Source organism: Salmo trutta, chromosome 30 (assembly GCF_901001165.1).
Source record: "Salmo trutta chromosome 30, fSalTru1.1, whole genome shotgun sequence".
NCBI lineage: Eukaryota > Metazoa > Chordata > Actinopteri > Salmoniformes > Salmonidae > Salmo > Salmo trutta.
In genome coordinates this window covers 30,535,937-30,551,243 of record NC_042986.1, presented here as the reverse complement: position 1 = coordinate 30,551,243, position 15,307 = coordinate 30,535,937, and the positions used below count along the sequence as shown (strand labels likewise).

The 15,307-nt window shown below is 47.2% G+C and overlaps 2 protein-coding genes across 6 annotated transcripts in view; both read left to right on the top strand.

Moving 5' to 3' along the window:
- Window positions 1-8,889, top strand: part of dnah12 (dynein, axonemal, heavy chain 12) — a 44,940-nt gene extending 36,051 nt beyond the window's left edge. Inside the window, exons 47-72 of one of the 2 annotated variants that reach the window (XM_029723833.1) lie at window positions 51-184; window positions 376-538; window positions 753-1,010; window positions 1,400-1,531; window positions 1,620-1,709; window positions 1,814-2,196; window positions 2,313-2,460; window positions 2,545-2,905; window positions 3,012-3,204; window positions 3,484-3,673; window positions 3,766-3,938; window positions 4,066-4,206; window positions 4,394-4,552; window positions 4,678-4,822; window positions 5,002-5,152; window positions 5,249-5,502; window positions 5,598-5,738; window positions 5,923-6,060; window positions 6,218-6,451; window positions 6,670-6,858; window positions 7,357-7,460; window positions 7,583-7,787; window positions 7,908-8,045; window positions 8,183-8,274; window positions 8,358-8,425; window positions 8,582-8,889. In XM_029723833.1, the coding sequence (XP_029579693.1) occupies window positions 51-184; window positions 376-538; window positions 753-1,010; window positions 1,400-1,531; window positions 1,620-1,709; window positions 1,814-2,196; window positions 2,313-2,460; window positions 2,545-2,905; window positions 3,012-3,204; window positions 3,484-3,673; window positions 3,766-3,938; window positions 4,066-4,206; window positions 4,394-4,552; window positions 4,678-4,822; window positions 5,002-5,152; window positions 5,249-5,502; window positions 5,598-5,738; window positions 5,923-6,060; window positions 6,218-6,451; window positions 6,670-6,858; window positions 7,357-7,460; window positions 7,583-7,787; window positions 7,908-8,045; window positions 8,183-8,274; window positions 8,358-8,425; window positions 8,582-8,775 (4,578 nt within the window). In that variant the 3' untranslated portion in view covers window positions 8,776-8,889. Of the gene's footprint in view, window positions 1-50; window positions 185-375; window positions 539-752; window positions 1,011-1,399; window positions 1,532-1,619; window positions 1,710-1,813; window positions 2,197-2,312; window positions 2,461-2,544; window positions 2,906-3,011; window positions 3,205-3,483; window positions 3,674-3,765; window positions 3,939-4,065; window positions 4,207-4,380; window positions 4,553-4,677; window positions 4,823-5,001; window positions 5,153-5,248; window positions 5,503-5,597; window positions 5,739-5,922; window positions 6,061-6,217; window positions 6,452-6,669; window positions 6,859-7,356; window positions 7,461-7,582; window positions 7,788-7,907; window positions 8,046-8,182; window positions 8,275-8,357; window positions 8,426-8,581 lie in introns of those variants that run through there. The other variant, XM_029723834.1, reaches the window with a different exon arrangement.
- Window positions 8,890-8,967: 78 nt separating this feature from the next.
- On the top strand, window positions 8,968-14,889 carry asb14b (ankyrin repeat and SOCS box containing 14b). 4 transcript variants are annotated; one of them, XM_029723836.1, is made up of 11 exons: window positions 8,968-9,209; window positions 9,871-10,036; window positions 10,127-10,182; window positions 10,603-10,734; window positions 10,811-10,969; window positions 11,074-11,319; window positions 11,406-11,571; window positions 11,677-12,009; window positions 13,772-13,973; window positions 14,073-14,226; window positions 14,348-14,889. In XM_029723836.1, the coding sequence occupies exons 2-11, from the start codon at window positions 9,918-9,920 to the stop codon at window positions 14,515-14,517; spliced, it is 1,737 nt and encodes a 578-aa protein (XP_029579696.1). In that variant the 5' UTR covers window positions 8,968-9,209; window positions 9,871-9,917; the 3' UTR covers window positions 14,518-14,889. The 4 variants fall into 4 exon arrangements, with proteins under 4 accessions (XP_029579696.1, XP_029579697.1, XP_029579695.1 ...); XM_029723837.1 differs by having other exon boundaries at window positions 8,968-9,355; XM_029723835.1 differs by having other exon boundaries at window positions 8,968-9,788.
- The last annotated feature ends 418 nt before the right edge of the window (window positions 14,890-15,307 follow it).

The window sequence follows — 15,307 nt, the reverse complement described above, 5'->3', positions numbered from 1 at the left end:
TCTTTTGCTTATCAACTTCCCTCACCTCCTCTCTGAATTGCATCTCCCAGCCCTGGCCAGAGGAGGCGCTGGAGCGCGTAGCCAACAAGTTCCTGGAGTCGTTGGAGATGAGTGAGCATGAGAGACAGGAGGTCATGCCCATCTGCAAGACCTTCCACACCTCCGCCATCCAGCTCTCTCACAAGTACATACAGCTCTTCCTTTCCATCTAATTTAACACAGATATCAGATATTCTCTTCTCATGCTACAGAAGTTATTGATGACAAAAGAAACACAGCAATTCCATTTGAATGACTTTATCAAAACAGACTAAAATCAAGGACAGATTTATTACATATTTATCGCACGATAGCTGAGGATGTTGTTGTTCCCAGGTTCCTTTCGGAGCTGGGTCGCCATAACTACGTGACACCCACCTCCTACCTGGAGTTGATCGCTGCGTTCCGTCAGCTGCTCACCCAGAAGAGAGACATGGTCATGAAGGCCAAGAAGAGGTACACCAACGGCCTGGACAAACTGGCCTTCGCTGAGTCTCAGGTACATCAAACCGATTGTTTTTATCTTGCTACAACATGAATGTAGGGATCTATGTGGATTGTGTGTGTCATGGTTTGTTGCCTCATTATGTACTGTGACTTGAGACCTAAGGCAACTTGAATCAAGTGTTCTTGAACCTTTGATGTGTCTGCATTCACCCCTTTGTATTACACTCTGCTCAGCCTTAGCTCTGTCCCTCATATCTGTTGTGTAGGTGAGTGAGATGAAGAAGGAGCTGGTGGACTTGCAGCCTAAACTGGAGCAGGCCAAGATAGACAACACCAAGATGATGAAGGTGTTAGCGGTAGAGTCAGTGCAGGTGGAGGCCAAGAGTAAGGTGGTGCGTGTGGACGAGGAGGCTGCCACTCTGAAGGCCAACGAGGCCCAGGCCCTGAAGAACGAGTGTGAGAGCGACCTGGCAGAGGCCATACCTGCCCTGGAGATGGCCCTCTCAGCCCTGGACACCCTGAAGGTAGGGAAGGGAAAGGGGATACCTTGTCAGTTGCACAACTGATTGCATTCAACCGAAATGTGTCTTCTGCATTTAACCCAACCCCTCTGAATCAGAGAAGTGCGGGGGGGGGGGGGCTTGTCTTAATCGACATCAGCATCATCGGCGTCCGGGGAACAGTTATTGTTGGGGGTTAAGTGCCATGCTCAAGGGCAGAACGGCAGATTTTTCCACCTTGCCTGCTCAGGATTCGAACCATTGACCTTTCAGTTACTGGTCCAACACTCTTGGGATTCTGATCAAGCAGAGATCAGCCTGCCCTGCACAGTCTTACCAAAGGGGATTGAAAGGAGACTTGCACAAAGCAAACAGACAAAGTATGATCTTATCTAATCTCTCTTCCCTCTCAGCCCTCTGACGTGACCATCGTGAAGTCGATGAAGAGCCCTCCGTCGGGGGTAAAGCTGGTGATGGCGGCCGTGTGTGTGATGAAAGAGCTGAAACCTGATAAAATTGTTGATCCTGCTGGGACTGGACAGAAGGTCAGAAACTGCTCTGCCTCTTTTTTCATTTATTAAATAAAATGTGTTTGCTTATATGTTTAATTATGTTTTCTTACCATTTGAATAGATTCTTGACTACTGGGGTCCGAGCAAAAAGCTTCTTGGAGACATGAATTTCCTACGAGACCTGAAAGAGTACGACAAGGACAACATCCCTGTGAGTCCCTGTGAAAAAACACATGTGTTGAATTGCATTTAAACTGAAGTATCAATGTAAATCTATATACTTTTTAATTGACTCTCTTCTCTTTTCCCGGCTAGGTCCCTGTGATGCAAAAGATCCGCAGTGAGTACATGACTAATCCTGACTTTGATCCCACCAAAGTGGCCAAGGCCTCCTCTGCCGCCGAGGGCCTGTGCAAGTGGGTCACTGCCATGGAGATCTACGACAGAGTGGCCAAGGTAGTGGCCCCTAAGAAGGCCGGCCTGGCCGAGGCTCAGCTGTCTCTGGCCACCACCATGTCCCTGCTGAACCAGAAGAGAGCTGAGCTGAAGGAGGTGGAGGACCGTCTGGCCCTGCTGCAGAAGACCTTTGAGGAGAAGACTGAGGAGAAGGCCCAGCTGGAGTTCCAGGTGGACCTGTGTGCCCGAAAACTGGAGAGAGCCGAGAAACTCATCGGAGGCCTAGGAGGAGAGAAGACCAGGTGCTCTGGATGATAGAGATTATTAAATAAATTGATTGTTTCAAATGGTTTGTGTAGGCCATTAGTACTTGAGGTCTTTGCTGTGTCCTGAGGCACTGTGTGCTTTCCCTCTACAGGTGGTCCAAAGCAGCAGATGACCTTCAGAACACCTATGATAACCTGACCGGTGATGTGCTCATCTCAGCTGGCGTCATCGCCTACCTTGGAGCCTTCACTGCTGCCTTCAGACAGAACTGTGCCAAGATATGGACCAAGCTCTGCAAGGTACAGGCACATACAGCAGCACCTCAGCTCTACACCAATTTATTGTCACCAATCTTAATCTCGTTATTTATTCCTACCCTCCAGTCTAAGAACATTCCGTCATCAGATGATTTCTCCCTGAGTAAGACCCTGGGAGACCCCATAAAGATCCGGGCGTGGAACATCTCAGGCCTGCCCACTGACAGCTTCTCCATAGACAACGGGGTCATCGTCAGCAACTCCCGCCGGTGGCCCCTGATGATCGACCCCCAGGGCCAGGCCAACAAGTGGGTGAAGAACTCTGAGAAGGACAACAACCTGAGCGTGATCAAGCTGACGGACGGAGACTACATGAGAACCCTGGAGAACTGCATCCAGTTCGGGACCCCTCTGCTGCTGGAGAACGTAGGGGAGGAGCTGGACCCATCGCTGGAGCCCCTGCTGCTCAAACAGACCTTTAAACAAGGTACCGAACAGGACGGCACGCTCTGATGAACATCATATCATATGCAAGGATTTATCGTCACATACTGGTGTCATTTCATCACAGACTATTTGTTTGTGTCATCCAGGGGGCATGGACTGTATCCGGCTGGGGGAGAGTGTAATCGAGTACTCATGTGACTTCCGGTTCTACATTACAACTAAGCTGCGGAACCCCCACTACCTTCCGGAGCTGGCCACCAAGGTGTCTCTGCTCAACTTCATGATCACCCCTGAGGGCCTTGAGGACCAGCTGCTGGGCATTGTGGTCGCCAAGGAGAGGTGTGTGTAGCAACACACACTACACTACTCGCTATGCTGTGCAGATCTATTGTTATTTATAGTGGATCATTTTCCAGTAATGAAGTTATAACATAAACTCTTAACCTGAACAGGACGGCACGCTCTGATGAATATCATATCATGTGCAAGGATACCAGATACAGCACAGACTGCACAAAAAGCATTGATCTGTTTATGACCAATCGTACTGTGACTGTATATGATGAAGATATAAATCTAGACGACTAACCCCTGACCTCATCATGTCTCTCTCTGCAGGCCGGAGTTGGAGGAGGAGCGGAACGCCCTGATTCTGCAGTCTGCATCCAATAAGAAGGTCCTGAAGGAGATCGAGGACAAGATCCTGGAGACACTGTCATCCGAGGGGAACATCCTGGAGGATGAGAGCGCCATCCAGGTCCTCGACTCAGCCAAGATCATGTCCAACGAGATCTCCAAGAAACAGCAGGTCTGGACCACACTGGAAGAACTCAGTCAAAATGTGTTGAAAGCCAATTAGAATGAGATGGTCTAACTTCTACCCCATCTCCCAACCCACAGATTGCTGAGAAGACAGAGGTCAAGATAGCAGAGTCTAGGGAGGGCTACAGAGCCATCGCCAAGCACTCCTCCATCCTGTTCTTCAGCATCGCTGACCTGGCCAACATAGACCCCATGTATCAGTACTCCCTCAGCTGGTTCGTTAACCTCTACATCAACTCCATACAGGACAGGTGAGAAACATGCTCCTACACAGATAACAAGGGTTTAGACCTCATGAGTCACTGGTTAATGAATATGATGTACAGTTAGACCGAAGCTCCTTTGTGTCCGAGGTAACACATGGCATCTGTGTTTCAGTAACAAGTCCAAGATCCTGGAGAAAAGGCTGAGGTACCTCATCGACCACTTCACCTTCAACCTGTACTGTAACGTGTGTCGCTCCCTGTTTGAGAAGGACAAACTGCTCTTCTCATTCCTCCTCTGCTCCAACCTCCTCCTGTAAGTCCATACCACACACTGAGGATCAGTACTAGGTCAAACATTTAAGATGGATTTTTGTGAAATGAGTGAAGTCATTTATTTGTTGAAATAAAATTGTCTTTAAACATGCTATTTAAGATAAGGTGGGATACACGTGATTGTTTGTGTCTGACAAGTGTCTGTTTTTCGGAGGGGGGTTTCTCAGAGCGAAGAAGGAAATAGAATATGGTGACTTTATGTTCCTGCTGACTGGAGGGGTGGGTCTGCAGAACAACGTCCCCAACCCAGACCCCCACTGGCTGCAGGACAAAAGCTGGGACGAGATCTGCCGGGCCAGCCACCTGCCCAACCTCCAGGGACTCAAGTATGACATAGACAAACTGCTGAGCTTGCCTCTTTTTGTTTTGGGGGATTAGAGATTTATTCAGTATTTTGTTTCTGCTAATACTCAAATATGGAATATGTGGCCCTTCTCTGTGATTCTCATAGGGAGAGCTTCATCAAGATCCCAGATAAGTTCTTGGTCATCTATGATAGCAAAGAGCCCTATAACACCAATCTGCCTAAGCCCTGGTGTGACTGCCTCAATGACCTGCAGAAGATGATCATTTACCGCTGTCTCAGGCCAGACAAGGTTAGAGAGAGAAATTAGCCAATCCCTATTTACTTTTGCTATCCACCTAAAGTCAATGCAAAGAGGACACTCGAAAATCAATACAGAGGATGCTGAATGTAGATATAGGTGTGTGTGTGCGGACATATCATATGTTTGCATGTATGCTTACTGTTGTATGCTACTCCTTATGTTTCCAGATTGTGCCGGCCATCACAAACTATGTGACTGACAAACTTGGGAAGAAGTTTGTGGAGCCGCCTCCCTTTGACCTGAGTAAGAGCTACACAGACTCCAACTCCACCATCCCTCTGGTGTTTGTGCTATCTCCTGGAGCTGACCCCATGGCCAGTAAGTAGTACCCGACTGATCTCATACACAGACCTCAAACCTGCTACTGCTTTTGTTTGATACGGAAAATGGCTCCGCCCCGCCCCTCTCTTCCAGGCCTGCTGAAGTTTGCCAACGACAAGAACATGGGCGGCACCAAGTTCCAGTCCATCTCCCTGGGCCAGGGCCAGGGCCCCATCGCTGCCAAGATGATCCGCTCGGCCATGAAAGAGGGCACCTGGGTGTGCCTGCAGAACTGCCACTTGGCCGTCTCCTGGATGTCCACCCTGGAGAAGATCTGTGAGGACTTTAGCCCAGAGACCTGCCACCCAGACTTCCGACTGTGGCTCACCAGCTACCCCTCGCCCAAGGTAGGGTACAAAACTGCATCCAGCCTGGTCAACCAGTATACAATAGGATGACCGGCATCCATGATGTGGATTCATAACCCTCTTCCCTGTGTCAGTTCCCAGTGACCATCCTGCAGAATGGGGTGAAGATGACCAACGAGCCGCCCACAGGTCTCAGGCTCAACCTGCTGCAGTCCTACGTGTCAGACCCCATCTCAGACCAGGACTTCTTCAACGCCTGCACGGACAAAGAACTGGTGAGTGGTGACATGGTTCACACACACATAGTCCTCTTGTAGCTCAGTTGGTAGAGTAATGCCAGGATAGTGTTTTTGATTCCCGGGGCCACCTATACATAACAAATATTATTATTATTATTATTTATTTTATTACACACACACACACAAACGCTGCGCTGATTGTTCCTCTGGTTGTTTCTAGGTGTGGGAGAAGCTGCTGTATAGCGTTTGCTTCTTCCACGCTCTGGTTCAGGAGAGGAAGAAGTTTGGTCCTCTGGGCTGGAACATCCCCTATGGGTTCAATGAGTCTGATCTGCGCATCAGTATCAGACAACTACAGGTAGTAATACACATCAACTCAGGACTGGAGTATTTGAGAGAGATTGTAATTTTTAAAAGACTGTGGTCTTAATGTGGTTGTTGAATATAAATATATGTGATTGCAGATTGTGTGGTTCCCCTCTCTCACCCTGTTGTTTGTGTTCCTCCTCCTCCAGCTGTTTGTTCGGGAGTACGATCAGGTGCCGATGGAGGCCATCACCTATCTGACAGGGGAGTGTAACTATGGGGGCCGTGTGACTGACGATTGGGACAGGAGGCTCCTGATGACCATCCTGGCTGACTTCTACAACAAGGACATCATCGAGAACCCCCGCTACACCTTCTCCCCCAGCGGAAAGTATTACGCCCCGCCAAAGTCCAACTACGAGGACTACATCGAGTTCATACGGGTGAGCAGGAGTTAGACAGGGAAGGAATGAGACATTAATTCATCAGGTGTACAGCTGTGTGTTGTCAGTATAGCTATCAGAATCAATACCATTCTGTCTGATAACATTACCATGTTCAAAGTGAAGAGAATTGGACCCAGAATGGAACCTTGCAGGACGCCGCATGGCTCACATTCATGCATTCCATCATGTTTTCCATCTTGTGTTGATGTCTTCAGAACCTTCCGTTCCTCCAGCACCCGGAAGTGTTTGGGATGCATGAGAACGTGGACATCTCCAAGGACCTGCAGCAGACCAAGCAGCTGTTTGACTCCCTGCTCCTCACCCAGGGAGGAGGGGCCAAAGGAGGAGCCAGCTCCGGGGGAGACAACACCCTCTTCGACATAGCCAATGACATCCTCACCAAGGTAAAGCCAAACCAGTCCTTGTACTGCTGAAATGTACTGCCTTTTCCCCCCGATATATTTGTCATCTGAATCAATGATTTTAAGTTTGTTTCAAGTTTTATTAGTTGTATGAACGGGATACGCATGGTATACATCGTCCAACGAAATGCTTATTTGCAGGTTCCTTCTAGACAATGCAACAACAATTAGAAATAATAAAATAAAAGAATACAAACATAAAGTAAATGACTCAGTAGAATAGAATAAACATTTTAGCAAAAGTATAATACAGGAATGCACAATTTATAGCCCAATATTTCCACGTGTATTGGTGAAGGGGAGGGGGCAGTGTATAAACTGAGCAGTATAACAAGAGTCTTGTAGCAGCAGTTGTGATGTATGTGTAGCATGAATATACTGTATATGTATGGGTGTGTGCATGAGTGAGTGCATGTGTGCTAAGGTACTGAGAATCAGAGCAGGTGGTCAGTTAGGTCACTTGTTGCCTGTTTCTTGTAGCTTCCAGCTAACTTTGACATCGAGACTGCTCTGTTGAAGTACCCTGTTCTGTATGAAGAGAGCATGAACACTGTACTGGTGCAGGAGATGGAGCGCTACAACACGTATGTCATCTCATCACACACCCCAAAAAACACACCTCAGAAAAACAAATCAATTCCGATGTAGATCTTAATGTAAATTACCAAAACCCACAATAGGATCATATCACTGTCTTGTCTTCCAGGTTGGCAGTTACGATCCGTGTGAGCCTGCAGAACCTGCTGAAGGCCATCAAGGGCCTGGTGGTGATGGATGCTGAGCTGGAGGCCCTGTCAGGCAGCCTGATGGTGGGCAAGCTGCCAGAGAAGTGGGCTAAACGCTCCTACCCCAGCCTCAAACCCCTGGGCAGCTACATCACAGACTTCCTTGCCAAGCTCAAGTTCCTGCAGGTCAGTCCATTAGCCTCAGTATTGTTTTTAAATCCATCATCGACATGTATTCCATTTTCTCATGAAGAGGAAATACTTTGGTTTTGTTTACTAATGTGTTCTCTTTGCCCCCCCCTGCAGGACTGGTATGAGAGCAACAAGCCCCATGTCTTCTGGCTGTCTGGGTTCTTCTTCACCCAGGCCTTCCTGACCGGGGCCATGCAGAACTACGCCAGGAAATACTCCATCCCCATCGACCTGCTCTGCTTCCACTTCCAGGTCACGCAAACAGCTGAATTAGAAGAGACTTTGTTTTTTGGAGGCATTGTTGTAAACAAGTTATTACTTAAAAATGCCCCTCTTCCTCTTGTTTGTCTGTTTTGATTAGTCTTTTCCTTCCCTCTCATTGGTAACAGGTTCTTCCCATCGACACCTCCAACTCCTCTCCTGAGGACGGGGTCTACATCCACGGTCTGTTTCTAGACGGCGCTCGCTGGGACAAGAATAGGTAGAAGACTCTCTCAAACAAGGCTATTTTTTAAATGATACCAGAGAGTGCAGTGAACTGAGACTGATCTCTCCCACTCACAGTGGAGTCCTGGCTGAGCAGCATCCCAAGGTTCTTTTTGATACAGTCCCCATCATCTGGATCAAACCAAGTAAGTTTGTCTCTCATTCTCTATGCACTTCTCTTCCTCTCTGACTCCCCTCTGTTATTCTCTCTCTCTCTCTGACTTCCCTCTGTTATATTCTCTCTCTCTCTCTCTCTCTCTCTCTCTCTCTCTCTCTCTCTCTCTCTCCCTCTCTCTCTCCAGCGGAGAAGAAAGGCAGTGATCTTCCCCAGACCCTGTATGTGTGTCCGCTGTATAAGACCAGCGAGAGGAAGGGCACCCTGTCCACCACAGGCCACTCTACCAACTTTGTCATCACCATGATGCTGCCCACCAGCAAGCGCCCTCAGCACTGGATCAAGAGAGGCGTGGCCATGCTCTGCCAGCTGGATGACTGAGGACACTGAGGAGTAGGGAAGGACACACTATTTAACTTTGTCATTACACCGAGACTTCGCTCCCTGGTGGATTCTCTATTCACTTTAACCATATAAAAAATATCTTTGATGTAACTTGTGTGGCTGTTGGTTTTGTTTAGGTCTGTAGAGTGGGAATACATACACACAACACCTGATTAGGACCATAACAGACCTACAGTATGTGATACATGCCTATGGCTACTGGGAGGTGTGTGTGTGTGGGCGTGCGTGTGTTTGTGTCAATCAGTTGAGCTGCAGTGTGCTCAATGGGTCAGAGCCAGGTGCAGGGTGGGAAGGTCCCGTGATCAGACATAAATAGCTGGGGAGATATACATAGACATGCTTTGGAAGCTTAGTGTGATTGACCCACTGAAGATTGTGAGGCCATTGGAGAAACAGCCTGTTGACTGAAGGTAAACAGAAAACAAAAGACATAATCCTCTGGGAGGTTTAAGGATGGAATGGTGTGGTGCCTGAATGCCATTGTTCATCTCAAATGGTGTGATATGGTGCCATGTAATTGTTGAACTTGGAGTGGCCATTGCATGCTCAACTTACAGTAAGTGGCTTGATAACTGTTGAATAATAGCTTTTTTAATCCTGAAGGTTTTATCCACAATTCCCTATAAAGGCTGATGTAGTTTTCAATGTTTAATACCCAACACTACAGCCACACATATAATACACCAACCCATGCCTTGTTTAGCCTTTATTATACTATACTGTCATCATCAAAGTTATGCCATTGCAGAGAACTGGGCCAGCTATTTCAAGCAGAACACAACCATTAAGCATGTAAATATACTGTAATGTATCAATGTATTATCTTGTTTTCTATGTATGTGAAATGTTAGTCAGCACAAACTCACAGAAATTACAGTGTGCAACATGGCTGCAATGCTCTCCAGTTTTACTGTTGTCTATGAAATGTCTGCCGAGGTCCCGTTGGTATTTGAGGCTGCTGGCTGCTCATGTGTATGGTCCCTGCCCTGGTAGGTAACATGTTGCCCATTTAAAATAACAGTAGTTCAACAGAGAATGAGAATGAAGGTTCTTAACATAATGTCTCCCCAGCTCAAGTTAGTAGTTTCCTGGTGAGTTGACCCTTCCTGGAGTGACAGATGAACTCAGAGACAGAGGCAGGATATGTTTTTGACCAACCAGAAGAGGACGAGGTCACACAGTACATGATTGAACAGAGCCTTCTGAAATACAACAAGCACAAAGGCTCACTCCCTAAGTAAGACCTCTCAAATGGCAAAATGTATACCACATGGGTTAGCTGTGGAATATCCAAGTGATTCCGTGTTTATACATATATTTCACCCAGTGATCCTGCAGGCCCTGAAGGTGATCCTGATGAGATCTTTACAGTGATAAAGGAAGGTGAGCATGGCTTTTTCCTTATCTTAACTCCTTAATGACTTCTGCTATGTGCGATCATCTCTTTTCCGGTCTCATAGATTGTCTGGCCCCTGTATGGTGTGTGTGGAGTTGAGTCAGAGGTGGAATAAGATGGAGGGATATGACAGCACTGCCATAGAGGTTACAGCTAGTCTATTGACTTTGGCGCTGTTCCAGTGCAGGATACTGGAGGGCCCAGCGATGAATAACAGTTCTGGTCTTCGGATGCATCTCAATAGTCTAAATATAATTCCTTTTCTTGCCTCATCTCATTTCAGAAAGTGAAAATGTCTTTCACCTGTCCAGTTCTCACATATCAGTTCAACCGAATGAAAAGGACAGGAGAGGTAGCCATGTCAGACTATTGAGATTTACCCCGTACCTGTCTTCCTGTTCTGTTAGGTAATGAGGAGGCCCTAATAAGGCTAGCTGAGCAACCAGGAGCCATGTCCAGAGTAGACGACAGAGGATGGATCCCGTTACATGAAGCCGCAGTGCAGGAGAAGAAAAGTATACTGGAGATCATCTTCTCAGGTACTGGTTTAGAGACATATCTCAAGGGACTTTCCTGGTCAAATCTAGGTAGTAATATACAGGTCCATGTGTCCAGCTTCCTCCCAGGGTGCAGAGCAGTGCCGGACTCTGAAAGGAGAGACACCTCTCTTCCTGGCTGTAGTGTGTGGCCTGAGGGAAAACGCTACGTTCCTGCTTCAGAACGGATGCTGTCCAGACCTCCAGAACGATGACGAGGAATCTCCACTCGTGGCAGGTATTCAAAATATATCTTAGATTTTTGTAGATTTTGATTTTTGTTTATGGAGCACAACTTTAACCTTCTGCCATTCTTCCTGCTCTGTCACCTATTTCCTACAGCTATAGTAAATGACCAATATGACTGTGCCTCGCTCCTGCTTCGCTGCAATGCCAAGGTGGACCAAACAGGAGATCTGGAGCGGACTGCCCTCCATGAGGCATCCCTCCTGGGTCTGGACAATTTTGTTAACCTGCTACTGCAGTCCGGGGCCGACCCAAACGCAAGGGATGTTGACAAGCTGACCCCACTGGCACTGGCTGCAGAGACAGGGCACCTTAACGTAGTGGAGGTCCTGCTACAGCAAGGTGTGTGTGTCTGTGTGTGTGTGTTTGGACCATATGGAGTGATTCACTTTCTGTCTCCTCTCTCGCTCTCTCTGTCACTCTGTCAGGAGCCAGCGTGCAGTCTCAGACAGAGGGCTCTGTGCTGTTTGAGGCGGTTGCATCAGGTAATCCTGACATCATCTCTCTGCTGCTGGACTATGGCGCAGACCCCGACATGCCCAACCACAGTGGGCACCTACCCATCCACCGTGCTGCATACCACGGGCATCTGTTGTGAGTGGAGAAAGATCTTTACTTTATATACCCCTTTTATATTTATTTATTTTTCTGCTGTTAGGAGGTACAGATTTTCAAAGGTCTTCTCCTCTCTCTCCTCAGGGTGTTGGAACGGTTGATCTCAGCAACAAAGATGGAGGCAGTGAAGAAGAGTGGTATGAGTCCCCTCCACTCTGCTGCTGCTGGGGGACACACCCAGTGCCTGGAGGTCCTTCTCAATGTAGGCTACGACCCCAACTTCATGCTGCACCCACGCGTGCGCAATAAATACGATGACGAACGCAGGTCGGCTCTTTACTTTGCTGTATGGAACAACGATGTCCAGTCCACCCGTCTGCTGCTGGAGGCTGAGGCCATGGTCAACCAGGACCCTACCAACTGTCTACAGGTGGCTCTGCGGCTGGGCAACTATGAGCTTATAAACACTCTGCTGAGGTAGGAATCAAACTCAAGTCAAATCAAACTTTAGAAAAGAAAGTGCATTTCAAAATCTCAATATACACTGCTCAAAAAAATAAAGGGAACACTTAAACAACACAATGTAACTCCAAGTCAATCACACTTCTGTGAAATCAAACTGTCCACTTAGGAAGCAACACTGATTGACAATACATTTCACATGCTGTTGTGCAAATGGAATAGACAACAGGTGGAAATTATAGGCAATTAGCAAGACACCCCCAATAAAGGAGTGGTTCTGCAGGTGGGGACCACAGACCACTTCTCAGTTCCTATGCTTCCTGGCTGATGTTTTGGTCACTTTTGAATGCTGGCGGTGCTTTCACTCTAGTGGTAGCATGAGACGGAGTCTACAACCCACACAAGTGGCTCAGGTACTGCAGCTCATCCAGGATGGCACATCAATGCGAGCTGTGGCAAGAAGGTTTGCTGTGTCTGTCAGCGTAGTGTTCAGAGCATGGAGGCGCTACCAGGAGACAGGCCAGTACATCAGGAGATGTGGAGGAGGCCGTAGGAGGGCAACAACCCAGCAGCAGGACCGCTACCTCTGCCTTTGTGCAAGGAGGAGCAGGAGAAGCACTGCCAGAGCCCTGCAAAATGACCTCCAGCAGGCCAGAAATGTGCATGTGTCTGCTCAAACGGTCAGAAACAGACTCCATGAGGGTGGTATGAGGGCCCGACGTCCACAGGTGGGGGTTGTGCTTACAGCCCAACACCGTGCAGGACGTTTGGCATTTGCCAGAGAACACCAAGATTGGCAAATTCGCCACTGGCGCCCTGTGCTCTTCACAGATGAAAGCAGGTTCACACTGAGCACGTGACAGACGTGACAGAGTCTGGAGACGCCGTGGAGAACGTTCTGCTGCCTGCAACATCCTCCAGCATGACCGGTTTGGCGGTGGGTCAGTCATGGTGTGGGGTGGCATTTCTTTGGGGGGCCGCACAGCACTCCATGTGCTCGCCAGAGGTAGCCTGACTGCCATTAGGTACCGAGATGAGATCCTCAGAAACCTTGTGAGACCATATGCTGGTGCGGTTGGCCCTGGGTTCCTCCTAATGCAAGACAATGCTAGACCTCATGTGGCTGGAGTGTGTCAGCAGTTCCTGCAAGAGGAAGGCATTGATGCTATGGACTGGCCCGCCCGTTCCCCAGACCTGAATCCAATTGAGCACATCTGGGACATCATGTCTCGCTCCATCCACCATGCCACGTTGCACTACAGACTGTCCAGGAGTTGGCGGATGCTTTAGTCCAGGTCTGGGAGGAGATCCCTCAGGAGACCATCCGCCACCTCATCAGGAGCATGCCCAGGCGTTGTAGGGAGGTCATACAGGCACGTGGAGGCCACACACACTACTGAGCCTCATTTTGACTTGTTTTAAGGACATTACATCAAAGTTGGATCAGCCTGTAGTGTGGTTTTCCACTTTACTTTTGAGTGTGACTCCAAATCCAGACCTCCATGGGTTGATAAATTGGATTTCCATTGATTATTTTTGTGTGATTTTGTTGTCAGCACATTCAACTATGTAAAGAAAAAAGTATTTAATAAGATTATTTCTTTCATTCAGATCTAGGATGTGTTGTTTAAGTGTTCCCTTTATTTTTTTGAGCAGTATACTTTACAGTAAAATATGTTATGTGAGTGAGAGGAATTAGCCTGTAGTATGTATTTTTGATTACTGTGTACTGTTAATGTAGGCCTAATGGATTTTGTTGGTCTTGTCAATCAATCAGGTATGGTGCTAACGCCAGCTACTATTCTCGTGTCAACACAACACACTTCCCATCAGCACTGCAGTATGCGCTGAAAGATGAGGTCATGCTGAGGATGCTTCTCAACCATGGATACGACGTACAGCGCTGCTTTGACTGTCCCTATGGAGACAGTTCCCATGACTACGCACCCTGGACGACCTCGGTCACCAAAGACATGGTGGTTAGACAACTAGTGCTAAGAAGGAAAACAAACATTATGTGGTCATTGTAAATGTGGTTATTACAAACTCTCTCTCTGTCTCCTTTTTTCTGTCTGTAGTTCTGTGAGGTGATAACAGTCAAGTGGCTGAAACACATCTCGGCACAGGTAGTGCGCATCATGCTAGACTACACAGACCACGTCACCCTCTGTGTCAAACTCAAGGAATGCCTGAAGACACAGAAACAGTGGCCTGAGATATGCCATATCCAAGGTACTATAATGGAACTGCACTGCACAGATTCCTTTTCACAATAATTATTATGTAACTACCATTTGACCAAATATCTAAGTAAATTCCAGGTAAATAAAGCATGACCCTAATGCCCCCTCAGAGAATGTGCGCAGCCTGAAGCACCTGTGTCGGCTGCGTATCCGGGACTGCCTGAGCCGTCTGCGTCTGCGATCCCCAGCCTTCATCAGCTTCATGCCTCTCCCCACCAGGCTTAAGGACTACCTCCGATACAAAGAGTACGACATCTACAGCAGGGGCAGCCCTGATTGATCATAACATAATGGCACTCTCTAAGAAAGTTCCAGTTCCTTATCAGTTTGTCTGGACCTTGTTTACTTTTGTAAGTGTGTGTCTCTTTAGTTCCTACTCGAGGATCAACAAACAAGCAATATTCTCTCCCTTTTTTCCTACTCTGAATGCATGTTATGTCATAGGCAGCACAATGTGTGTTGCTCCTAGGTTGAGCATTGTGGGTCACTGAACCAACTGGGATAAGCTTGTTAGGTTAAAATGATATTTTTGTATAATTATTGAATTTGTAAGGAATTACACATTTAGGGATTATCTGTAATGTCCTATTTTTATCTGTGATCTATAATAATTGTATTTTGTCATTAAACATTTGAACAGAAGTCTTAGAAATGGGTTCAGAAACATTATTCTATTTTCATCTACTAACATTGAAATCCATGTCACCTGTTGTGCACACATCCTATGCCATCATTGGAGAAGGCATACAAATCTGAGGAAATAAGATTTTTTTCTAATAGCAGACTTTCATTTGTCAGATGTCATTCTGGATGCATGGTCTCAATTAAATAGGCCAGCCAAAACGCAATAAGCATTTCCCAGTCATACCACCAGTCTGTATATCAAATGTCTGACTGAAAGTGGATAGGTCATGGTGTTATTGGGCCTATACTATTTATGGATATTACTCTGATTCAAACAAATGCCAATAAGTTATCATGTGTCACAGACGGTATAAAATCATAACTTTAGAGACGGAAACGGTTTAATTTGACATTTTCTTTTGTCAAGATTTCTGTAGTAGGCCAGG